The following is a 26,608-nucleotide window of genomic DNA, read 5'->3' on the forward strand; positions in this document are numbered from 1 at the left end:
AAGTGTCACCTGGCAGTTTGCTGCTCTCTGCCAGGTGATTAGCAGAGGAGCTTTGAAAAGGTAGTGGGTGTGAGGGGTGAGGTTAGCGCTCTTCTGTGGGAAATTCCAGAGGTGATTAACTCACTCGGGTGCGAGTGGGTATATAGTTCGGTAAGAAACTTTTACCATTTTGTTTGGATCAATTATTATTGTAGGTGCCCATTTTTAATGCCTGTTGTTGGACTTTTTTTAGTTTCGAGTTTTAATGGAGGAATTGATCAAGGTCTAGATCGACTGCGCGCAGGGAAACCGATCAATATTGTAGGTATGTTGAGTGTTTGTTTTAAGTTTTGTGATTTTTGAATGGTTTAATAAAACTCATATTTTATTGGGTAACATTTTAATCGATAATGTTGTTTGTGTTTTTCAGCTGTTGTTGTGCTGTCTCTGCTGTCCTTTTTTTTTATTTTTTATTTTTTTTATTCTCTTGATTGATTTGTAATTTTGTTTTGGTTAGTACGTCCAGCCGTAAAGGCGGTTAATGACTGAGAGTGAGTTGTGTAAGGGCGGAATAACCTTTCTTGTTTTAGTTTTTTTTGTTTGTGCCACTTCCCTATATGCAGGTCATGCATAGCGCTGATTCCCAGCTGTGCTGAGACTCGAATTATGTGCAGTGCGTGCCCACGGGTAGATTAACTGCAGTGTCTGTAAACGGGGGTGTGACGGTAGCAGCAGGGGCGGATCTAGAGAAATTTTCTTAGGGTGGCATGAGGGTGGAAAAGAAATCAAATGGGGTGGCAAAATCAAAGCCTTTTTTTTTTTTTTTTCAAACACATGTGCAGGTGGTTACATATGGTTAAAATAATTCAAATGCAGTAAGTATACACATTTTTCATATAAATACAGTCTATAACTTGATTATTGTCTGTAGCCCACATAATTACACACTTTAGTTACATAAAACATGTGAGTTTTGATCTTATGTACTGTATAGCCTGTATAATAAATAAATATGTAGCCCAATAACTATAAAACCCAGAAAGCTACACAACATGGGGCGGTTCATTTACAAACACAAGTCTAACTTACATTTCACACAGTTTTTTGTTAGAAAACAATCACATTGTTACAGCTTAAATTACACAATGTCAGAAATCTGCACTGTCATGAACAAAAATTTAAACCTAATTTTTCACGATTTGTTGGATGAACCCACTGAGGTCTGAAATACAACCGGCCATTTTTGACTCCTTTTGAGTTTACGTTTGTATTTCACCCTCAAATTGTTTCATTTTATTTTTTCCCCTTGCCTCGTTTGGTATCTTTCTTTTCAGCTCAACTGAATTTAACTGTTTTTTTTCACTGACATACTGCATTAGTATTACTGATCTGAAATCACATAAAGAACTTAAAATCCTAGTAGTATTTCTTTACTGTTAAAAAAACAAAAAAAACCACAGCCACCTTGAGTAAATTTTTATAACTTGAAATGCAAATATAAAATGTACATTTTGGAAACATAAACAACAATTTATCTAAAAATGCGGCCAATAGACCTGCCGTTTTTTCTTTTTTTAAATTTTGTACAACCATTTAAAAATGTTACTAAAACTCAAATGAGAGAACAATCAGGTGTTGCAATAAGATGCCCCACAAATGTTGTGTGCCAGTGTAAAAAAAAAAAAAAAAAAAAAAAAAAAAAAGACAGAGGAGAACAGCACAGGGATAAACCTGCAGGCCTGACAACAGGAGGTGTATCATTCCGCTGGTTTTCTACTTAGTGACAGTGTTTACGTTGCAAATGTGTCTTAGTGACATTAATTAGTGCCCTCACTGACACACAAAACAAAACAACGACTACACAACAGAACAACTACACAAGACAACACAACACACTAAGTATACACTCCACACTAAACGTCACAAATCTCCCACATCTAAAAACTCGCTCGCTCGCTCTCTCAGTCTCGCTGCCGTTACCGTCACTCCCAAAACTCTCCCCTCTTCCTAAACAACCAAATCCCACGTGTTGACTTTTTTTTTTAAATTGGTCGACATGGTACATTTTTTTGTTTCCGTATTCCACTCTCCATGTTCCAGATCCTCCATTTGGAGAGTTGTCCATTTCTGTGAGTTCATCATAGGTCTGACAGATTAAAGACCTCACAGGAAAAGGTTGTTAACTCCACTTCATGGAAATGCATAGGTGTGTCGATTTTATCTTATATAACCGTGCTTATTAGAATTTTAGTTTAAAAATAAAGAAATAAAAAATAAACAGGAAACATGCTAGCTGACTAGTCTAAAATTAAGAAACACTCAGATAAATTAAATCTGAGAACTGTTTAATCTCAAAAACGCTAAACCAAAGCATTTATTTATCACATTCTTCAATAATGAATCATGATGCTGTGCATTACCTCACATGATCCATTGTCAACATTACAGGTTATATTCCAAATAGTCAACAACAAAGAAATATACTGAAAATAAACCAATATAATACGAAAACATGTTACTACACAAGATGTGGGCATATTATTAAAATAAGCCAAATTAATAACCGAAAAACGAATAAACTGTGGCTGAAAGGTGTGCTGCTAGGGCGACCGTGGTTCAGGGAGTTGGGATGCTCATTACAGATGAGCAAGACACTTCACCTACCGCCTCCTGGTGTTGGCCAGAGGGGCCGATGGTGCGATATGGCAGCCTCGCTTCTGTCAGTCTGCCCCAGGGCAGCTGTGGCTACAACTGTAGCTGCCTCCACCAGTGTGTGAATGTGAGAGTGAATGAGTGGTGGAATTGTAAAGCGCTTTGGGTGCCTAGAAAAGCGCTGTATAAATGCAATCCATTATTGTGCCATGCATTGTGAATGATGCATGCTGTTTGTAAAATTCATGACAACAAGGTCAATAAAAGTTCAAATTTAAAATAACAAAACAATAAAACATCGGGCTATTTTCTTCTGCTTATCTGAATTCGGGTCACAGGGGCAGCAGCAGGAAGGACGTAACCTCTTTGTCACTGCCTCCTCCAACTTATCTACGGAAATGTTGAGTTGTTCCTACGCCAGCCAATAGGTTTCATTTCTCCAGCGTGTCCCAGGTCTACTCGGGGGGCTCCTCCCGGTACTCTGGGATTTTGTCCAGAATAAGAAAGTGAAACTGACTATACAAAAGGAGTGAGTGTTCAGGTAAACTTGATCCACCTCACTGCTGTAAACTGTCTGCTGTACAGCCATTCTGGCTTCAGCTGTTTTGTATCAGAACATAGTTAATAATTACAGGTAAAATTTCAAACTCCCTATCTTAGCTAAGGTTCTTGACAGGCTGGTAAATAATTAACTTAAAAGTTATCTGGATGAAAATAGTATTTTATCTCCTCCACAGTACTGTAACTGCTTCCCTAAAACTTTTCAATGACGTCTATGAAGCCAGCTCTTTTTATTGATCTATAAAAAGCTTTTGACTTTTGATTCCAATCTTTTCTTTAAGTCACACATTGACCATATATTAAAGAAACTGAGGCCGAAGTTCGTGCTCTTTTTCAGAAACAGATCATGTTTCTCTTTTACCGTTGCTGCCACTGTTTTGTTTTTGTTTTTTTGCCTCTCCTGGATTACGGTGACATAATTAAATGAATGCCTCTGCTCAGTCTCTTCATCTGTTGGAGTCTGTCTATCAAGGGGCATTAAGATTTATAACTGGCTCTAATCACCACTGTACTTTATATTCTCTGGCTGGTCCTCACTGGCCTTACGAATGATGGTTCATTGGTATCACTTTATCTATAAATCCATTTCTGGCTTACTGCCCTATTATTTATCAGAGCACATGTCACCTCGTTCCCAAGTTATCACAGTCACAAGACTGTCAGAAAACTTGACCTTGAGGTCGTGGTCATTGAGATTTGAACTTGTCCAAGAGGACACCAGACCATGCCATTTGATACCATACACCTACGGTATCAATTTGAAGCTCCTACGCCACTTGGTTCTGTGTCAGATTGGCGATCTACCCAGGGTTAACCCTTCCTTGCCCTGTGATAGCTGGTCCAGGAAAAACAGAAGACAACTGATGGATGGATGGGTGGAGGGATGGAAACCACTTCAGTCTCAGGTTATCATATTCACAAACATGGTGACCTTGCCGGCCAGCCGGCTGCCCTGCAGGATGATGAAAATACCCCATCCTGTCTCACTGGTACAACATGAGCATGTAATTCAGTCACTGTCAATGTTGGCCAGGAAAAGCATTATGTTGAGATGGGTGGGGGCTGAGCCTCCCTCCATTTCTCTATGGAGGTCGCTCATCATTGAAGTTATGACTCTGATCAGGCTGGGACACTATATTGATGGGAGCTCCCGAATTTTTGTGGACAAATGGAAGAAACCACTGGAAGCACTGGGAGTAACCTGTAAACTGGATCCTAGTGGACAACAATTATGGACATAATGTTGTAATATTCTAGTGCTGTGTAGTGTTATTATTTTGGATGTGAACCAGTCTTGTATTTGTTGGGGGGGGGAGAGTTAAATAAAAGTTGAAAAAAAAAAAAAAAGAAACGAAGTGCAGTCAGATATAAAAAGACTGAATGTGATAATGATCTGCAGGAAGTTGCGTATAGGATCAGAACTTGTAAACATAACAAGATGATTCTCCACCTGCCAAAGCTGAGACATATCCAAGTCTCAGGGTGTCCACAGCACTGGGTATGAGATGGTTTTCATGACTACATGTGGACTGTTCTCACTCTGATAAGCTTCAACAGCACCACTAAGTTAATTATTTAAAATCTGAGACTTCATTTCATGGAAATTTAGACAACCCATTAACACAGAAGACAGACAAAATATTATCAATACTGGTATAAAACAGTCCAACACACACAAAGTGCTCATTAAACAGATCACCATTTACTGAACTAAATGTAAAACGGTGACAGAATCTGCTTGAAAACAGCTGCTAACTTTAAAAAAGAAACGTGTTTTCCTTCATTCTTTGTCTTTTTGACCTTCTTCCACCTTCCATGGCATTTATTACACGGTTTAGCGGTGGAAATATTCGAATTCTGGTTCTCTTTCGACTTTTGACCGGGAGCTGCAAGCTTATGCTGCCATCTTCCTTACGTCCCCCTAGTGGTCTCCCGTTTTCCTTCATTCTGATGTTCCTTTTTGTTCTTCATCTTTCACATCTTTCTCTTCACATATATCTTTTTCCTGGAAAATAAATGACCAAAAAGCAGTCAGAACAGAGTTAAAGGAACCAAATGAAAAACTCTTCTTCTTCCTCCTAACCTTCATCACCTCGTCCTTCTTCTCCCTCCTCTTCACCTCTGCCTCCACCAGGCTGTAGAAATCACTTTCAGCTCTGACAATCAGTTGCTTGGGGTCCTCCTCTCCCTCCTCACGGCCCGCCTCCTCTTCTCTGCTCTGCTCCGAGCGACTCCTCTCCTTTAGACGCACCTCCCTCTGCCGTGCCTCCAGGATCTTCTCGCGTTTAGACTCCCGCTCAAACATCTGCAGAAGTGTTGAGAAACACAGCTGCTCATCATGCAGTCAGAAGACCTCAGCTCAGTTTGTCATTGTGTCTCCTTACAGCAGCCAGCAGACTCTTTTCATTCTTCTGCAGGTTCGACAGCCCAGAGCAGATCTCCAGCAGCGTAGCCTCACCCAGCTGAGAGCCACAGGCCACCAAGCGCCCATTGTCCTGAACACTGAGGCTGTACAGAGAGTTGTCACACACCTGGAGCCCAAAACACACATTAACATCAGAAACAGCAAGAAACGGCAACATCAGCCAGCTGTAGGACACGTCGGAGCACCTTCAGACTCAGCGTGGGGTCGCTCTGTTTGAACAGGATGTCCCACACATCCAGCACGCCATCCATCTTCACTGTGAAGAAGACAGAGGGTCTGACTGGACTCCAGCAGGCATCTGTCAGGTACGACATCTGATACCTGTGTATCAAAGAGACAAAGAGAAAGATATAGCTGAGTCTGAGCAGGATGACCATCTGGAAGGAAGACCTGGAGGTCATAAGAAAAGATCAAAGAGCAACAATGCATCAATGTTGCATTAATGCTTTGTTGCATATTATTTTGTGAAACTTTATGGCATCATTGTGACAGCCAAGTGACGAAACATTTCTCCCACTGAAAACTCTACGTCCAGATGAACAGAATCAACTTTTGGGGAAGTTTGTTTTGAATTATTATCAGAGGTTTGCAATCACTGATTCCTACTTGGTACACATGATGGATGACTCTTTGATGTCCTCAGACCAAATGCGAGCAGTCCAGTCCCCGACAGTGAGGAAGTTTTTGGGGAAGAAAGGGTTTCTCTGCAGGGCGTAGATGGGTCCGTGGTGGCTGTCGTATGTACAGACAATCTTCTCAGCTGGGGTCTTCGCCTTCCTGTTACAGGAGATGACCAGGCCCTGCTCCGTCCCCACCATGAACTTAGTTGGCTGCAGAGACATCAATGACAGAGACTGAAACACCTAAAGCTGGTGAAGTCATGATCCTGGGAGGCTCACTTTAGGACAAAACATTGTGAGACAACAATGAGCCTCATGCTATACACTGTCTTAAAGAAGCAGCTCTCGCAACTCCACAGACAACTCTTTATTGCTCTGGGCAACTATTTGGGCATTATTGAAATGAACTTTTATTTAAATGGTCACCAGGACATAAATCCTGCATGTTTGAAGTCACCAGGCAAATATGGTTTTAAAAATTCTGAAAAGTTTGCCTACTATTCTTCTTCCAGCTGCACCCTTTAGGGGTCTCCACGGCAGGTCACCTGCCTCCATCTCCTCCTATCCCAGCGTCCTTGTCTGTCACACCAACCCTGTGCATGTTCTCAATCACTACATCCATGAACCTCCTCTGAGGTCTTTCTATTTTCCTCCTGCCTGGCAGCTCCATCTTCTTCATCCTTTGTCCAGATTTTTCACTCTCCCTCCTCTGCACATGTTCAAACCAGCCTATCTGACGCTGAGCTGTCCATCACAGTTCCTCTTTCAGGAGCTTATCATCTACTTTCTCAAAGTAATTATTTAAAGAGGTTTTAGTATCGGGAGTTATACTTCCACCACCATGTTTCCTGCAGCAGAAATGCCACGTAGATTTCCTGGAGTGTCTCTGTGCCATAATGTATCCAACACTATACAGCAGGTTGGTTAAAATCAAATGTTGTGAATTAGCTCCATAGAAATAAAGCTGAATTGAACTGAGCTAATAAAAGTATGACAGCACAGTGCTACAAAACATTTTCCTACAGTAGCAGATTCTACTAAAGATTTCTTAACTGAGCAATTAAAAAGAATGATTTGGAATATCTCTGAGTCTGAGTTGAAGAAAAATTAAACCACGTTGGCCCACAATCTTCAAGGAAAGCGCCTTAAGGCAACAGTTGTTGTGATTCGGCTCTATATAATTGAAACTGAATTGCAAGTTTATCTATATTGGCAGTTCATGACTGAACAAAGAAAATCCTGAAAGAAACCCATCTACTGCAGACCTGTAGATTTGGTCTGTAGTAGATTAGGTACCAATCCTCACATGTATAGTTTCCAAACAAACACAGACATCAGATGAACATAACACACCACACTGAAGCTCCACACAGCATCATGTAGGCTATCAAAGTTGTGGTTTGTTCTACAGAGTGATGCTGCTGAACCCAAGCTGTTTCTACTGCCTGTTCTTCTGTACTCTGGGATTTTGTCCAGAATAAGAAAGTGAAACTGACTATACAAAAGGAGTGAGTGTTCAGGTAAACTTGATCCACCTCACTGCTGTAAACTGTCTGCTGTACAGCCATTCTGGCTTCAGCTGTTTTTACTCATGACTTTAGTCTGCTTCGAAGTTCAACTTTGAATTGGTAACTATCTACAGAGTGAACACATCCCACTGTCCAACCCTGAATGGATGCAACTATCTATGTATCAGAACATTTTCTATAATCAGCGAACAGATCTTCCTCTTTGTTTAAATGATAATAGGATTCCTCACATCATTTTAAATGTTATCATGGTGCAGGAAGTGGAGTGATCTGGACTGGATGTAACTAGGATCACCCTACACATAGCTCCATCACTGAAACCAAACTACCAGAATGAAGATATCCAGTGTGAAAGGCAGCAGGCAGCAGTGGGGATACTCACAAGTCCACTGTTGGAGCTTACCAAACAGAACCAAATGCATTCAGTAAGAATGATGAAGTTTAGCCACATTAGTAGAGAACTGTTAAATACTTAAAACGGAAACAGCTCTCACCATGGTGGGCTCAAACTCCAGAGATGTAGCCCCTAAAGCTTGGTCCAGGTTCCCCTCCCGGCTTGGGTCCAGGACTAGACACTCTGTGGGCTCAGCTAGCTTGCGGACATCCCACCACAAAACCTGACAGACAGACAGATAAAGGGTTATTTTAAAGGGTTTCAAAGGGTTTGCCAAACCATCTATCAGTCTACCTGTCCATCGGTGGAGGCAGAGAAGGCATCGGTTCCAGTCTTGGACTGCAGCCATATGATCTTGTACACTGGGTCTCTGTGGCTGTGCTCCAAAGAAGAAAACTCCACTGGCTGATTCCCTTTCCGGGTATCCCAGAACGCTAAACAAAACACACGTGTAGGTAAATAAACCTGGTAACAGAGAGAAGCTCACCTCTCTGACTATGTGTAGACCTGAACCCACCAATCTGTCCGTTATAGCTTCCCCCCACCAGAGTGTGGGAGTCTTTGGGGTTGTAGTCCAGACAGACAAGTGGAGACGTTGGCTTCAGCATCATCTCTGGTCTGTTCGGGTTTTCTGAAACAGAAAACATTGTGCAGTGAACATATTGATCCTGATGTGGTGTTAAGTCAATCTGTGGCCTCTCTGACCCACCAATGTCCCAGATGTAGGAGTCTAGGCTTATGTCTTTGGATGATTTCTGGAACTCAAGGCATGAGTAGGCGACCGCCAGCTTCCTGCCCCCATCAGGTTGCCAGGACAGGCTGGTGACAGTACGTTTGATCTCATTAGGATCTCTGAGGACACAGAAAGTACAACAATTACCAACCAGACTGCTGATTGGCCAAGGATCAGACAAGATGTGTGTGGGTTATAGGCCTAGCATGACATGCTGTGATTTTGACCCAGTGCATGTTTTTGATCTCTCTCCTGCTTTGTGTGCAGTTGTCTGTCCTCTGCATTTAGGCTGAGACAGCAGAGCTCATCATCATCATCGTTTATTTATATAGCACTTTAAAAACACCCAAGGCTGAACAATAGAAACATAATAGATACCATAAGAATAATAAATACGATAAAATAATAAACATAGCGAAAACAATAAAATATAAGTAAATACAAGTCAGTCAACCACTGAGTCAAAAGCCAGTGAATAAAAATGCATTTTCAATCTGGATTTAAAAACCAGCACTGATGTCGATTGTCTAATGTGAAGAGGAAGATTATTCCAAAGCTTAGCAGCCACGACAGAGAACGCTCGGTCTCCTCACAGTTTCAGCCGTGATTTGGGGACTGAGAGCAACAGCTGCTCAGCTGACCGGAGCGAACGAGTGGGGACATAGGGCTTCAGCAAATCAGACATATATGCAGGTGCCAGACCATTTAAAGATTTAAAAACCAATAAAAGAACTTTAAAATGAATCCTAAATTCAATTGGAAGCCAGTGCAGGGAGGCCAGAACCAGAGTAATGTGCTCAAATTTCCTTTTACCAGATAAAAACTGTGCCGCAGCATTCTGTACTAGTTGCAGATGTGTCAGAGTGCCCAGTCCAGCCCCTATTAAAAGGGAGTTGCAATAATCCAAGTGTGAGGTTATAAAAGCATGGATAACAGTCTCCAAGTCACGCCTTGAAAGAAAAGGTTTAACCTTCGACAGACGCCTGAGTTGATAGAATGACGATTTTACCACCCCATTCACGTGACCATCAAAGGTAAGTGAAGAGTCGATTTTTAACCCAAGATTGGTAATTGAGCTTTTCAGGTGAGGGGTCAGAGCAGCAAGGTCAACATCAGGGATATCAGAGGAACGATTCGGGCCAAACAGAATTGCTTTCGTTTTACGTTCATTAAAATTTAAAAAGTTTTGAGCCATCCATAACTTAACATCACGAAGGCAATCAAGCAGGAGTCTAATTGGGGAGCTATCAGAATGACTGAAAGGAAAATAAAGCTGGCAATCATCAGCATATAGATGAAATGAAACTTTGTGTTTACGAAAGCTCCAGTGTTAGCGTCCCTTTGCAGTGTGGTGGCTGTATATGTTTTGATGATTTACTCATGCTCTGTGGAGAGGAGTGTATTTCCTTTCACATTTTTGACATTTGTTTAGCAATTATCTTCTAGGTTTTGTCTTTTTTCTCTTTTAGTTAAGATTCATTTAGTTTTAAGCTACTTCCCCAGATACCCCGGACACTGCAAGATGGCACATCAGGAGGGATATTATGTACCTTATGTCAACCCAGTGATTTATAACTGAGGACATAATAAGAGAAGTAGCAAAGTTAATGACAGTCATAATTTTTATGAAAATCATAATTATGACATCTGATCACTCAGGAATAATCAATTATGATATGCCCAAAAATCTGATCATGAAAATATGGCGATGGAAAAGGCTGATGAATAGGATGTTTGAGATAGAAATTAAAGTTACGGAATAATATTTCATAATGGTGGGCTGTTGTCATTTTAAACAAAAAGGTTTAGCTTTTGACAAAACAGGGCCACCTATTTAGACAACAGTTTATTGGGGGGCTGTGTGTGTGTGTGTGTGTGTGTGTGTGTGTGTGTGTTATATCACAATAAAAAGGGCATTTTTGGAACAATAGAGAGCTCTGAGGAAGGGGGGAGCTGGAGGCTGCATGCACCGCTGAAAGCATTGTTTTATTTGTGTTTGGAAAATCAGAATCAAAGTCAGACTTACACACGCTCCACCACAACACGAGGTGATTGTATCGGATCAAGGACCCCCCAAGAGAGTCAGGTGTGTCTTCACACATCAGCCAGTGTGGGCAAAGATTAAATTCTCTCTGACTCACGGTGCCAACCCCGAGCTGGGGCTCTTCCCTGCTCCACCAATAAAGCCATTTAAAATAGAGGTGGCCCAACCCTTTACCAATGACTTTGATTATGATTTTCCTTTTTTGAATTAAACAAACACAAATAAATCAGAATCAGTGAGACTTTATTTATCCCCAAGGGGCAATTAACATACAACAGAGCAGCATGACGTTGAAAATAAGGACACACACACACACACACACACACACACACACCTGAACAGGTGGCCCACCATTATGAATTATTATTCCATCATTTTAATTTCTATTTCAAACATCCTATACACCAGCCTATTCCATCACCATATTTTCACGAGTTTTGGGCATGTGATTATTGATTGTTACTGAGTTATGAAATATTATAATTTTATGATTTTCATAAAAAAATATGACTGTCATTCATTTTTATTACTTCTCTTATTGGAATCAGTCACTAGAGTGAAAATGTAACCCTTGTGTCAGCCATACCTGAAGATATTGACGGTCTTGGCTGATGGTGGCTCCTGAATTTCCTCCACCACCTCCTCATCCTCGAAATACTCCTGATAGATGTCCACAGCATTGTTCTGTCTGATGCAGTGCTCCATGACCTGGACAACATCATACCATTAGAATGAGATCATAGAATGAGCCAGAAACACTCACTGATCGGTTTATTGGTTTGTCACTATCATCATACACAGACATTCAACTAATCAAATCCCAAATGTCACAGTCTGTTATGTACTCTTCTGCTGTGCAAGGCAAAATCCAGGGGTGAGGCTGTGGGTTCAAGGGACAGTTCTGGGGAAGACTGGCCAGCATGGCTGGTAGTCATTTTCTAATCATGCCCCACCTACTTCAGTAGCAAGCTGGGGCCAGGAGACGAGAGCTGCGAACCTCCTTGTACTGCAACAATTTGTGAAGGGGCTCCCGGCAGGAACAGCGGAGTGGGTCCACTGATATCGGTACGTGGGCCTCAAACTTTCTATAACACTGGCCAAAGACCAGTGGAAATTAAAAAAAGGGGCAAAATATATACACTAAAGGCTGCGAAAGGCTTCTGCGTAAGGCACACCTTGATTTTGGGAACAGATTGGTGCATGATGTCTGTGCTGCGCTCAGTGGTGACATGAGGTCATCCAACACTGACCATTGGAAGGAGGAAACAACTGGGCCTTTACTGATTTTGCCGGTTCCTGTAATTTGCTCCATAGAAGAATTTTCACCAGAGAAGTCCCATGACGATACTCTACGCTCAGATTTTGACCAAGTGATAAAAATTAATGGTGCGTCCTGACAAAGCACTAACATTTTGTGATTATCAGGGATAGATTATACCAACTGAATTGTAAGGCTTGCACAGAGCAAGCACACTCCCAGTTGATGGTGCCAAAAAGCTGGTGGGAAATTATTTTCCCACTACTGTATAGTTCTGTGTAAATAATCATTCTGTATATACAATAATTTTTAATCCTACAACTGTTTATAACCTGCATAGTTCACATTTCTGTATAGCTGTATATCTCAGATTTCTGTAGAGTTTTTTTTATTTCATATTCTGTATAGTTTTTTTCATATTTATATCCTGTTCATATCCTGTACATAGCTTGTACTCACTACAGCCTGTACATACTTATAGTTATAGAATATTCATAACATACTTCATACCATGTACATTATAACATACCATAATAGATGCTGCTTCGTTTACGGGTGTTAGGCATATTTATGTGTTTTTGCGATGCACTCGCACAGTCCTCCTCACCGCTGTCTACTGTCTCACTCACTTACTGAGAGGACAGACGCACGCTCCACTTGACTGTCGCGTCTCTCACCCTCTCTGCAAAGCACTCTCTAAGCACAGCTCTTAGAGCTGATGCTTTTGCGCATGACACATTATCGAACGTTACGTTGTGTGTCATGGATACTGTTGACTCCAAGTCTCCCGACCACTATGTCGATCTAAGACAGCAAGACGGAGACAAGACCGAGGGATCCGAGACCAAGACAAGACCAAGACCACGTAAAAGTGGTCTCTAGACATCCAACTCTACTCATTACAAACCAATGACTGGTTACATGGGATATGAAAAAAAACTTCCTGCTGTAAAATTATGATATTATTTTATGCCATGTTATACCCCTAATTAAAGATTGTGAATTATTATGTAGTTTTAGTTTGCATTATTCTCCTGAATTAGAAGAAGCTGATAACTATTGCATTAGTTAAACTGATTTGCATTACATTAAATTGCTGACTTGTTGTGAATGAATGATATTGTTTTATGATGCATTATATTGCTGAGTTATAAGAAATACTGTTCGCAGAAGGTTATTGTCTAATTTGTCTGAGTAGAAGAGAACAGAGTGTGCTGGAGTTTTCTGCCCCATTTCAGCAGGAGCAGATAAACAGGGAGCCAAGGTCGTAGCTTAGGCGCTGTGTGAGAGAGAGCATGTGAATGTTTAGGCTTTTTATGATAAGGTGGAGGCACCAGAGGTTATAAAAGTTTGAGCAATGCTCCACCATTTTGAGATTTTGAGGCTGTCTGCATCAGTGTCCATCTCCCACGTGTGTGATCATTAAATCATCGTTTGACTCAACCCGGCCGGACCAGTGTTGTTATTGTGGTTTTTTCTCTTGTCTCCATCCCCAATATTTTGAACCTTAACAGCTTGGGGGCTCGTCCTGTGGTATTGGGGTGGAATTTAAAAGTTTGGACGGTCCGAGGTTGTCGAACGGACAGGCACGAGCCAGTGGTCTGATGTGAGTGGACAAAAGCCGGCTTATCTAAAGGTAAGGCACTACCTGTTGAATGATTTCCAAAATGTGCCAAATTGGATATGACTAAATTAAAGTCTACTCACTGAAATTACTGGTAGAGTGTCTGTTTTGATTTTGATGAGAATCACCGTGTGGTATGCAGTTAAAGTTGCTTAAGAGTATTTAATGAAGTTGAAGAAATATGAAACTGTTCCCAGAAGTAACAGAGAATGTTGGGTTTGAGTCCCTGGATATTGAGCTGAAGGCTCAGGTAGTTTGGTAGGGAAATTAGGACAGAAACTGTTCCCAGAAGTAACAGAGACTGTTTAACTGGTCGTAAAAAAGTTATCTTTCTTCGGTGAGACCCGTTATGGTAAAATTTCTCAAAATCGGTTAGGTGAAAATTATTATAGGATGGCAGCCCAGAAGTCTGCTAAGAAGCACATAGCCCGGGGGTTACGCCCCCTCCTGGCCGTGGACGCGCGGTCTTGACCTGTCGGCGAACAGGGGTAGTTCAGTTTGGCTTTAACTGTGGGGTACAGGGCATCCCGAAATAAGCTAGGAGTTACCGAGACTCCTCATCGTTTAAAACGGTGTCATGTGCTTGTTTGGACAAAGTTAAATTGAGTTAGGGATTTAGAAGTTAGGTCAGAAACTGTTCCCAGAAGTAACAGATACTGTTTAATTGATTACAAAAAAGCGAAGCTTTCTTCGGTTGGACCCGTTATGATAAATTTGTCGAAATTGTTTAGGTTCTTTAGAAATCAGGCCATAGGCTGTTCTGGAGGAAACAGATACTGGTTAATTGATTACAAAAAAGTTGGACTTTCTTCGGTGAGACCCGTTATTTTAAATTTGTCGAAATTTGTTAGGTGCTGAATCTGTCAGGCCTGTCAGTGATTGTAAATATAAGACGTCTTTGTAATATAAAATAAAAGAGTTTTGTCTGAGCTTTGTGTGACCCTGTGTGTGACGACAGCGCACTGCAGCGCTGCGAGCTATTTTTAGACGGTGTGTGAACATGCAAATGAGCGGTGACGCGCACAGAGGACTTTGCTTCCTGTTTAGCGTGTTTTTGAGTTTTATAATTTTGATTTGCAAACAATGATACATGCCTGTAAGTAAAACGCTGATTTTGCTGATTATGATACTACAAATAAGGTGTTGAATGACTGGGGTGTGAATGATGTTGGAGTTTAAAGCTGAAACTCAGAGAGGAGTGTGTTGGGAGACTGGCATGTAGTCTGCAGTGCAAAGGTGGGCGTCTTGCCTGCTAGTCTATTTAACAGTAATGAAAATGATATTAAATAAATCTCTCAGTGTGTTGATACAGGTGGCTATGGGGCTGGACCAACTGCCCCCACAAGCACGGCGGCCGAAGCAAAATTATAGTAATGGAAACCAAACTCAGCAAGAATCAGCAGCTGTGGAAAAGACAGCAGCTAGCAGAGAATTAAAGGAGAAATTAAGAGAAGTTTTACACATAAAATTGCGGCCAACAGACTTGTGGAGGTTGGGAAGGCGCCTGGAGCATCACAACAAGAAGGTGAAACAAAAACACACACAAGCAGAGAAATGTGAGAGAGAGGCACGTGCTAGAGAAATGCCTCGTTTGAGAAAAAACGTTAAATTAGCCCACGTACAAACGCACATACACGCAATGAAGAAACAGCTTACACCCATGAACATGTGAAGATTTTCCAGCAACTTTAAAGCAGTGAAACTTAACATACACCCGCCGTTACACAATAAAGTTTATCCACTACTAACAAATAAACCCTCTGGGTTGCAGGATAACAACTTAACTTCAAAAAAAAAAAAAAAAAAATCACAACCAGTGATAACACGACAAATTTAGTGGTTAATAAAAGTCAAATTGTGACATGTTTTCTGCTGATTGATTAATACAAGTGATTACTGAATGAAAGAAAATTCCATTTTTGTGCTTTAAACATGATCTTAAGAATTTTAACATGTACCTGTGTTGTCCTGTCAGCTTGGTGGGTTATGAGAGGATTATATGGTGAGAAAAAAAAAAAAAAAAAAGGGGGGAGAGAAGGCTGACACAGGGCCTGGTCCCGTTGTTTTTCCCCTCTCTGAGTAACACAGCCAATACAACATGATTTTCCTGTTCGTTTGTTTTTGTTTTGTTTTGTTTTTTCTCTTTATGCTTGATTACAGGCTGCTTTGTCGGCCCGGAAAAGCCGAGGCTGACCCTGGACTCCTGCTCTCCCCTCTACCATCTTTGCTCTCTCCTCTACCATCTTTGATGTGACCCTGACCAAATGCTAAAGCAGCTGAACCCGCAACAACAACTTGAAAATGTCAACAGTGCTGCAGGAAAATGATCTCATGCAGCAGAGACGGAGAGCGGTAATCCAAGGCCCGTTTCACTACACGGGGAGATTTCTGTCAGCGTGTTTTCTTTATGAGAAGATTGAGAAAGGCCCGGCTCCCACCACCGATTCTGACCACCTTATATAAAGGAATTATTGAGAGCATCCTGAGCAGCTATATCACTGTCTGGTTCGGGAACAGCACCATGCCGGACAGACAAGCACTACAGAGGGTTGTGCAATCAGCTGAGCGCACCATCCGCTCCGAGCACCCTGACCTGCACTCAATCTACAGCAGGCGGTGCTGGACCAAGGCCAGGAAGATGGTGAAGGACCTCAGCCATCCCAACAACAGACTGTTCTCTCTGTTGCTGTGTACGTGACAAATAAACATCTGGATTTGGAAAACGAGGCACTCGCAAAGCCACCAGCATTGTGCCTGATTGGACACACCCCTCTCACACACTCTTTACATTCTTGCCATATGGAAAAAGACAGCTTCAGCTGACAGAGCTGTGACGAGACGCCCATCAAGCCCAGATGAAAAGTGAGGCCGAGCAAAACCATGCTGACCTTAACCACTCTGCATTAAAACTGTGCAGGACAGTGACGGACCAACAATGACCATCGGGCAGCAAAAAGGGCGTGCCAGGGACAGGAGGAGTAACTGAGGTCACCTCAGAATGGACAAAATACCAGGAGAAAATAAGCTGAAGGCACAGGTGTCGGGGCTCGGCCAGGAGCTGACCTCTGAGAAGAGCCGAACAGCAGAGCCGCAAAAGGCCGTGGAGCAAAGCAAGGAAAACATCAATGGACTTAAATCTGATTTCTACGGAAAAGACTCTGAGGTTTCTGCCCTCAATAAGACCTCGAGGCATCAGAGCAGAAACTGAGCATGGCCCAGGAGGAGCTAGCTGAAAATCGAACCCATCAGGCTTGGAGTCCAAGACACCGGACTTGAAATCAGGCCGGAGCATCCTGGAGCTAGATGAGCAGTGTGATTTGTCCGGTCTGCTATGGAGCGAACGTTAGGGGGATGGCTTCCTGTCGCCTCTGCCGTCCTCCGATCGCTCAGCGTCCTGGGCTGCCCAGCTCTGGACTGAACGCTCGGGCCGAGACACCCAAACAACCATGGACTCCATTCCCGTGGAATGGGACCACGACTACGACCTCAGCCGTGGGCTTGAGAGTGCAAGAAGGGATCCCAGAGAGCCTTGAGGCCTGTGTAAAACTAACAGAACAAAGATTGAGGTCTTCCACTGGGGAGGTGGAAGCTGCAGACTCTCCTATACACCTTCTGGATGTCAGCCGTTCCACCTGCAAACAAACGGACAGCAGTCGTACTTCTGCAAGCAACAAACGGACATCCAGACAATTGAGCTGCGTATCAAAACCCTGAAGGAAGACCGAAGCAAAAGGGTCAAGTTAAGGAGGAGCGAAATAAGGAGAAGATGCTGGACACTGGAGAAAAGGACTGCCTCAATTGGGGCCAGAACCAGTATGGACAGAACTCTGAGCAGCAGCACCAATGGATGCAAACAGACTGAAAAGGAGGAGGGCAGGACCCAGGGCACGCTTCAGGCCGTGGTTTACCCAGAACACTACAACAGGAAAGTGATGAACACAAACACCCACACAAACACACACATCTACATGCACCGACTCAGAGTGAAAAGAAACATACATATGAACATATGCACTCGTTGATTGAGGGAGAAATGACACACACACACACACACACAAATTAAAATGTTGATTCAATGAACTGAGAAGTGATCCACACACACACACACACGCTGATGCAATGAAGAATGCTTTACTAACAAATGCTGCACACAAACATCCAAATACGGAGTTGGTTACAACAGCAAGAACTGATTGATTATTTACTGCTTAAATGTATTTCATGCCACGCAGAGGGCATTTGTGTAGATTTAGAGGACATGGTCTGAAGCACTTTGATAATGAAAACAATGTCTGTGCGTGATGTCTGTCTATGGCTCAAAGCCTCCACTGAATTGTTTACTGTGCTTCACACAGTCTAACAAGGAGCAGTGGTACAGAGCGAAAATGATGAATGAATGGTGTGAGTTTTATTTCGAAGAGATTATGAAAAGGTTGTGTTGATTCAACTTAGTTGTTTACGTTTTTGCCAAGGTAAAGAGTTGGTGTGTAACTAGTGTCCACTATTGAGTCAAGTAAATCCAACATGTTTTGTTGGTGCAAAAAGGAGTTTTGGTTGATCTTTGGGTTTTGTTTGACACTAGGTTGATTCTATCAGTGAGGTTTGGATTGTTCTCTTTCTCTAAGAGAGAGAAAGATGGTTTGAATTTTGGACATGTTTGCAATGGGCCCCAGTATCTGTTATTATATGAGTGTTTAATTGGTTACGTCTGTGTTTGCTTTTGTTACAGTGCACTGAGATAAGAACACCTGAGAGGTGTGATCCACCGGTGGTGATATTTTGGTATTTTGTGAGTTCCTGATTTAACAAATCAGCTCTTTAATCCAGGCCTGAGAGATTGAACTTTAAAGCGCTATAAAATATTCTTATTGAAAACAGTCGCAAAGTATTTTTTCTCCATGATTATAATGAGCTTGGGAGAAAATTGACTTATATGGGACACTGATCCTGAAGCCTAAAAGGATTGCAGCGAGTCAATCCAGTCCAAAGAAGGAAAAACAAACAAGGAGCTGTTTCCTTTAAAATGATGACGTCATCTTGCTGGTGATGGAGCCTCGAATAGGCTGCGCGTGAGACTCCATTATCAGCAACTTTTGGTATGAATGTGTGTGGATGTATGCATATGACTGACGACTAAAAGTCATGGACTGACGACTAAGAGTTTAACTGACTTGATATTGAGACAAAAACGGTGCTGACTTTAGGATTATTGAATGTCCACAGACAATTCACCCAGCCTGTAAAAGAAGGGTGGATGTTTTGTTTTGCTTTGTTTTGTCTGCAAGAACAGAAGAATGACAGAGACTAAAGAGCTGTAGCTTCACAGCAGTGTGAACTGCAGACTGAACCCTTTGGTTGCTAATTTTGAGCTACTGATGTTTGCATTAAGGAAATTGTGTTTTAGTAGCTGTGTTTTAATTAAGGTATTACATTATATTGTTGGGAATATTAAATGCTAAAGTGAAGAAAAGGTTTGATCCCACTCATGACTGAGCATGTTATTATTAACCATAGTGGGTCACTATAGAGAGTCAATTAATTTTAGAAAAAACAAACAAAAAACCCTCCACCGAGGTCTATGAATAAGAGGGGAATGATAGACAGCCACACTCAAAATGGAGATATGTAATGATAAACACTGGTCCCCGTCTTTTGGGCGCTCTCTTGAAGTAGTCAACAATTTAAAAGTAAGATAAAATAACAGGGGCATGTGCTGAGGGGTGGTGCTGCACAAGAACAAGAGTAAAATAAAGAAAATATTGTTTTTAGAAGTGCAAATTAAAATGTACCATTACATTCAGAGGATCAATATGAAGCTTAATATTTGTTAATTTTGAATGAAGTACATGACTGGTGACTGTTCTGTCCTGAGCTTTTGTTTTTACAGCACCCGCTTGATCACACCAACAGTTTCTCGCCACCGAAGAGGGGTACTTGAAAAAAATAAAGAACGGGGAGGAATATCATCAAAACTGGAAACAGGTAATCCCCAAAGGGGGTGATAACGCCATAACTTTCACTATGGTCAAATTCTCAAAATTTGACCCTCAAAAATTCTTCAAACATTTAGACACAAAGTGGAGATTTAGATAAATATAATGTCGTAAACCACATAAGCATGAAGTATTTGATTCAATAAGATGGTGAAAAAACAAGCAGCAAAAGGTTGATCATGTTAATGGTGTTTATTCAAGGGTGCAGAGGAGATTATTATTATTATTAAAGACAACAAATGAAATAACGAAAAGTAGAAGTGGAAAGAATTTGCGTTAACGGTAATAAAATCAAAACAAAAAGGAATACTAACTAAAACTGTACTGAATGTTCACAAAACTAACTAAAATTAACTGGATTTATAGCAAAATGTGTTTGGTTGCATTGATGTGTGCGTGCCCTGCTATAGTGAAATTAAGGTAGTACGTTAGTCGAGTCGTCTGTGTTGCTGCTCCGTTCACGCGCAGAATCTGGTCAGGAAAAGTCGGGAGACAGCGCCAGAATAGAATTGAGGATGATTTTAATATGACTGTTTTGTAGACATAACAAGAGTCTTGTAGTGGAGAGGGACGTAATGTCCTCCTGAGACCCAGAGAATAAGAAAAAACAGGGAGAAAATATTTTCGTTTTTTCTTTTTTCTTTTTTCTTTTAAATGAATCAAGTGTTATTAAAATAACAATCTTATAAGATGAAGATCAGGGACCAACCCAGAAGTCACTGACACTTCACTAGCTGTAAACTATTGGTTTAGGAATAAGTGATGGCACTGAACTGTCTATTTCACAAAAGTCAATTTATTTAGGATATCTGAGGAAGTACTGATTTTATTTGGAGACACAAAGGAACATTTGGCACTTCCCTCATCTCACATCTGTTTCATTGTTGTACCCAATCATTCTACAACTGAAATGCCTTGGACTGCTAACCATTTCAGGCAAGTGGAGTGAACCATATTTTGCTAGACTCTCATCAGATTGGGGCTTCCTTTTATTGATCTTTGGAGAGAAGTCTTCATTACTGATATTATTCAGGTCTTGTTCACATGTTTGTCCCAGGTTTCTCAGCCAAGAGGAGCTTAAACCCCAGATATTGTGAGTTCTTTTCACACATTGAGATCACTGATAACTCTCAGCAACGACGTGATCTCGTAGAAACAATTAGGTGTTATGGATTCAACTATAATTGCGACTCTTATTTTTTACTTTACTGGAAAACATTTCTGCATTTTACCCATATTTTATTTTTAACTCAAAATCAAAATTCCAGATTCTACTACATGTTGGTTTTGCACCAGATAGGACGACAGATTTCAGGTGGCCCTGTGTCTTTCTCTATTACATCTGCCACTGCATCTCGATAATCTTTGTGTGGCTTTTAGTGGGTCCTGACCCTCTCATATTTTGAAAAATCTATGTTTGAATCTCCCTTAATAATTGTGTTAAGAATTCTCTCCGCCTTTGTCAAAAGTTGGGTATTAGGAAAAAGTGAAATAAATATAAATATAAAGTCCCAATGTGTAGAGCACACATTAATAAATTAGTCATGTTCCCTGTGAAAGTAAATGAGCCTAATTCTTAAAGACCCCTGAAATTATTTACCAGATGTTTATTTTTTGAATAAAATAAAAATCTGAGTTTAACAAAACATTTTAATTGTAAATATCAAGCTTACCTTTCTTTCTTCCATAAAATGTGCTTGTGGGCACGCCAGCCATTTTGAAAAGGTGGGAAAAACAATTGGCAAGGCCACACCCCCACACATGTGATATAATTTTAAAGGTACTGTTGCCCTCTCTAAGAAACATCAGGACTTAGAGGAGTGGCAAGTAGAGTATGAGAGCTACAAGCAAAAAACTAAATGTGTACTACAGTGCGCAAAAATGAATTACTGGGTCATCAGGGGGTCTTGAGGGACATTTATAAAACAAAAAATCCCACAAACTTTAAAAGTGCACTTGAAAAGCTCACACAAGAAGGTTAACCTAGCTTACCTAGAAGACCTCATCAGGGGGAGCACGCTCCCCCTCGTTGAAGAGCTCACCCACTTAACTCGCATCCCAAGAAAATAGCTAACCCCAGATAAGGCAGCGTGATGTATCCCGAGATAACAGGACTGGGACATCTAAAAAAGGTGTGAAACAATCGCCTTCAAAAGGTTATCAATTGACTTCAACCAAAATTAGGACCACTCGGTGCGGCAAGAGTTAATAGTTATTAGTCTCAACACCCAAGGATAATTAGAAGAGCATGACTGATATGATGGAACTGAGATTTTGTTACACTTAACTTTTGCAAAACATCTTCTTCTCGGACCGCTATTAGCTTAAGCTTTACCATTCCTAAATTATTAAAGACACCAATGAAGCTGATAACTATTGCATTAGTTAAACTGATTTGCATTACATTAAATTGCTGACTTGTTGTGAATGAATGATATTGTTTTATGATGCATTATATTGCTGAGTTATAAGAAATACTGTTCGCAGAAGGTTATTGTCTAATTTGTCTGAGTAGAAGAGAACAGAGTGTGCTGGAGTTTTCTGCCCCATTTCAGCAGGAGCAGATAAACAGGGAGCCAAGGTCGTAGCTTAGGCGCTGTGTGAGAGAGAGCATGTGAATGTTTAGGCTTTTTATGATAAGGTGGAGGCACCAGAGGTTATAAAAGTTTGAGCAATGCTCCACCATTTTGAGATTTTGAGGCTGTCTGCATCAGTGTCCATCTCCCACGTGTGTGATCATTAAATCATCGTTTGACTCAACCCGGCCGGACCAGTGTTGTTATTGTGGTTTTTTCTCTTGTCTCCATCCCCAATATTTTGAACCTTAACACTGCCCGGAATATCTGCTGGTAAACCAGCCAGCCATTCTGAGAGCATCTTTGCACCTTACTATTAATGAAGGTTTCATTTGAGCACATTGGCATGGACCCCGTCAAACCATTTCAGTAGAGTTCATGTGGGTATTGCTTTGAACTAGTTCTGGTGGATTATGCAATGCAATATCCCAAAGCACTGACCATTTCTGCCAGAGTGTGGCGCAAGCGCTGTTTCAGACTCATCTCCTGAGACAGCATCCCGAAAGACATACAAGGGCACTTTGTCCATGTCTCGCACAATAAAAAAAAAAAAAAAATTCCTGTACGAATTAGTTTACGAAAAAGACTTATTTGAAAGCTTAATCACAAGGATGAAAGCAATTGGGATCCCAGGTTAGACCATCTGTTGTTCAGATTGTACAGACTGCCCCAGGGCTCCACAAGATTTTCTCCCTTTGAGTTGCTGTTTGACAGGAAGTCTCAGGAAGTGTTGGACCCAATTAAGGAAAACTGGGAAGAAGGTCCATGCCCAGGAAAAAATTAAATTCAATATGTTCTAGACTCAGGGACGGTTCTAGGGGTAGGGCCACAGAGGCACTGGCCCAAGCTGAAATGTGATTGGCCCCCTGAAGTGCCCCTTTCCTGTCACTAATCTGTCCTTTGGACAAAAACGACAATCACATTACAGGTGGATATAAATCCAAGTCCAAACACCAGTGGCGCTCATAAGCCAAATAGGAATTTCCAGCAATGTTTAGAAGGAGAAGAAAATTTGAACAATCCGGTGGGAAAAGTTTTTCAACCGACAACTGATTTGAGTGTATGTTGAGGAGTTTGTTGGTAAGCGCAGATCAGTCCGTGCATGATTTCTTTGCTCTGCCTAACAAAAAGTCTGTGCCTATGCGAATATATCGCCTATCATCAGTTACTGGACTGATGATAGTTGGAAAATTTTTACATATCGCCCAACCTGTGTAACTGAACAGGAAAAAGTTAAAGGCGGGACAACAAGTCTCATTGATTAAAAATTAAATTACATTATTAGGCACTATTACATTATTAGAATATAAAAATTGTTAAACAAAAATGAATAAACAACAATAAAGTGTTTTAAACACAACAATAACTTAATTTTATACAATTATTTAATTTGAGTTTTGCTTTAGAGTTTAAAGGTTTTTCATCGAAATGCATTTACCACTTGAGTAATAATTCCAACAAAAGGTTTCTACTTTTATCTGTTTGTTACAGTGGGCTACACAACATCCATAAACAACATGCATCCATTCAATATCGATCCAGCCAACCAACATGCATTAACCTAAACATCCATAAAGCCAGCAACTGGCCCGCTAACATTCATTTACCCAACCAACATGCATCAACCCAAACATCCATCCAACCAACGTGCATAATAGTAAGACTGCGGTAGACTGCTGTGATTCATTTGAAACTTACGCTGCCCAGCTGCAGAACACTGTTGATGAAGCTCTCGTCCTTTTCCACCTTCTTTCTTACACGGATCGTTTGTTCCATCTCAGCAGGATTGATGTCTTTGGGCCATCCCCCCTCCATGTGGTTTATTCCACAGCTTGTGGTCTCAAAGCGCTCTGTGTTCACCTGAAAACAACAAGTAACACCTGAGCTTCACACAGACAGGTAATTCACATGGTGTACTGTTGCCCAGTAGGTAAAGCAGGTCACTAATCAGAAGATTGGTTGTTCAATCCCAGGCTACTCCAGGCTGCATCTCTTGGGCAAGATACTTAACCCTGAATTGCTTTCTGATGTGTTCATTGCATGTGAACATCTTTAGATGTTAGATTAAAAAAAATAAAATAAAAGGTGCTTTTATGAATCTGTGAATGAGACATATTGCATATATAAGAACCAGTCCATTTACTGTGTATATAATTTCAACCCATCTGGCAATCCAGTTCAAGATGTGTGTATGTGATCAGTTACTGCAGACTCACACTCGTAACACTCATTTTAGTTATTCTCAAGAGTGGTTGGAGCACTCCAACTGTTCCATAATAGCCCAATACTAACAAGATAACTCTAGACTATTCACATTTCTCTGTGTAAAGAAGGATAATCTGACAGTGTCCACAATTAATAAATAATTTCTAAAACTCATCAATAGCCTGAGATGTTTTCAGAAAAATAGAACATCTCCATTTTTACAACCTACAAAGAAACACTGCAGTAGAAAATGAGAGAAAACCATCAGCATTGTGCTCACAGTCTATGATGGGGCAGGAAATTAATTCTCCCAAGGGGCCACATAACAAACTGGGACTGGGAAGTTCTGGCAGATCACGGTAACATATTGTGGTCTTGTACCTCTATTCAAACTTTTTGGAATGAAGTAATAAGTGACTTCTTTAAAGTTTTGTTTCCTGCTGCTGCTCGTGCGCTGGTAAAAAAAAAACCCCCAAAACAACCCAAAGGCCCACCTCAGTGCATGCTTGTTGCTTATAGAAAACAACCCTACAGTTCGTCCTGGCTGTCTTACAAAGACAAACAACAAAAACAAAACAAAAAATTAAGCAACATTTTAACAAATAGCTCCAACCCCCCCTCAAATGCACTTGATAAAAGTGAAGAAAAACATATCTTCACTAATATTATAGTGATTTTTCTATGTCACTCCTCCAGTCCTACTCCTGTCAAAGTACCCTTGGGCAAGATTCTGAACCCTGAGTCGATGCATCGCTCGAGAGTGAGTGTGTAAGTGAATTGATCATGCCCTTTATTTAATGTGCATGAATAGCTATAAAGTAGTGCTTAGGCTTAGATGAACATGCTGCATGAATGCGTGACTGCGAGGCAGACACTTGTAGCAGGAAGCGCTCTGAATGTTCAAACTGAGTAGAAGGAATGCCAGTCCACTTAACATGGATAATAAAGTACTGGAGGAGTTCAAAGCTCTCACCTGCTGTACAGCACCAGTAGTCAAAAGCACAGCTCCCTCTGAAATCAACTTTTTATTATTAAACTATATGTATTAAACTTTAAGTGTTACGGCTTCGCTTGGAAATCAAACGCACACTTGAGACAGTAGGTAAAAATGAGCGAAAGCTGGTTTGCACGCGTGTGGCTGCAGGTCATGTGTCGCTGGGATGAGGCTCACCTGGTGCTCTGACGTCTCCCAACATGCCTGCACCGCCTGGTCCCGGGGGCTCTTCTGGATGAAGCTGAGGGTCAGGCTCGGGTCCGGGGGGAGATCCAGCAGCAGCTCAGCAGGCCGATCAGAAAACAGACACTGACGGCCGAACTCGCTGCGGAGCTTCGAGTAAACATGAACGATCTCCATACTGCCGCTAAAACACCGAGAACTCACCGAAGAGCCAGCTCCAATCGTCCGTTACAGTAACCTCAACTTGGGTCTGTAAACCGGAAACAAACTCGGTTCAGTTTGTTGTTTCCTAGCAACGCTGTGAAAAAGACAGCATCCTAGCAACAAGGACAGGGGTGGGAAATATACAGTATACAGAAGTGCAAATAATTCGTTACTGTACTTAAGTAGAATTTTAAAAATATCTGTAATTTAATTGAGTATTGAGGGTTTTTTTCTGAATACTTTTACTCCATATATTTTTAAGCAAATATCTGTACTTTCTGCTCCTTACGTTTTCAATAAAGCCTCTTTTGTTCTAACGCAGGGGTGTCCAACTCCAGGCCAGTGTCCTGTAGGTCAACACACCTGAATCAAATGATTAGTTCATTACAGGCCTCTGGAGAACTTCAAGACATGTTGAGGAGGCAATGTAGCCAGTAATTCAGCTGTGTTGGATCCAGGACACGTCTAAAACCTGCACGAAACCGGCCCTTGAGGACTGGAGTTGGACGCACGATCTGATATCGTCGTGTTGGTGTTGTTCCCAGATCAAAATAGTAAATGTTGTTCCAAATGTTGATCAACATTGCAAGTGACCAATCAGAATGTTGCAACGTCATACTTTTGCGACTTCGGG

The 26,608-nt window shown here is 41.3% G+C and overlaps 1 protein-coding gene across 2 annotated transcripts; it reads right to left on the minus strand.

Moving 5' to 3' along the window:
- Positions 1-3,703: 3,703 nt before the first annotated feature.
- dnai2b (dynein, axonemal, intermediate chain 2b) lies at positions 3,704-26,354 on the minus strand. 2 transcript variants are annotated; one of them, XM_004564414.5, is made up of 13 exons: positions 26,264-26,354; positions 25,765-26,020; positions 24,087-24,248; positions 11,524-11,645; positions 8,870-9,012; positions 8,678-8,791; positions 8,455-8,594; positions 8,261-8,383; positions 6,224-6,447; positions 5,803-5,938; positions 5,577-5,723; positions 5,285-5,497; positions 3,704-5,197 (listed from the first exon to the last, which is right to left on the minus strand). In XM_004564414.5, exons 2-13 carry the CDS (start codon positions 25,945-25,947, stop codon positions 5,135-5,137), a joined length of 1,770 nt encoding a protein of 589 aa, XP_004564471.3. In that variant the 5' UTR covers positions 25,948-26,020; positions 26,264-26,354; the 3' UTR covers positions 3,704-5,134. The 2 variants fall into 2 exon arrangements, with proteins under 2 accessions (XP_004564471.3, XP_004564470.3); XM_004564413.5 differs by having other exon boundaries at positions 5,276-5,497.
- Between the last annotated feature and the right edge of the window lie 254 nt (positions 26,355-26,608).

This window comes from Maylandia zebra, linkage group LG22 (genome assembly GCF_041146795.1).
Source record: "Maylandia zebra isolate NMK-2024a linkage group LG22, Mzebra_GT3a, whole genome shotgun sequence".
NCBI lineage: Eukaryota > Metazoa > Chordata > Actinopteri > Cichliformes > Cichlidae > Maylandia > Maylandia zebra.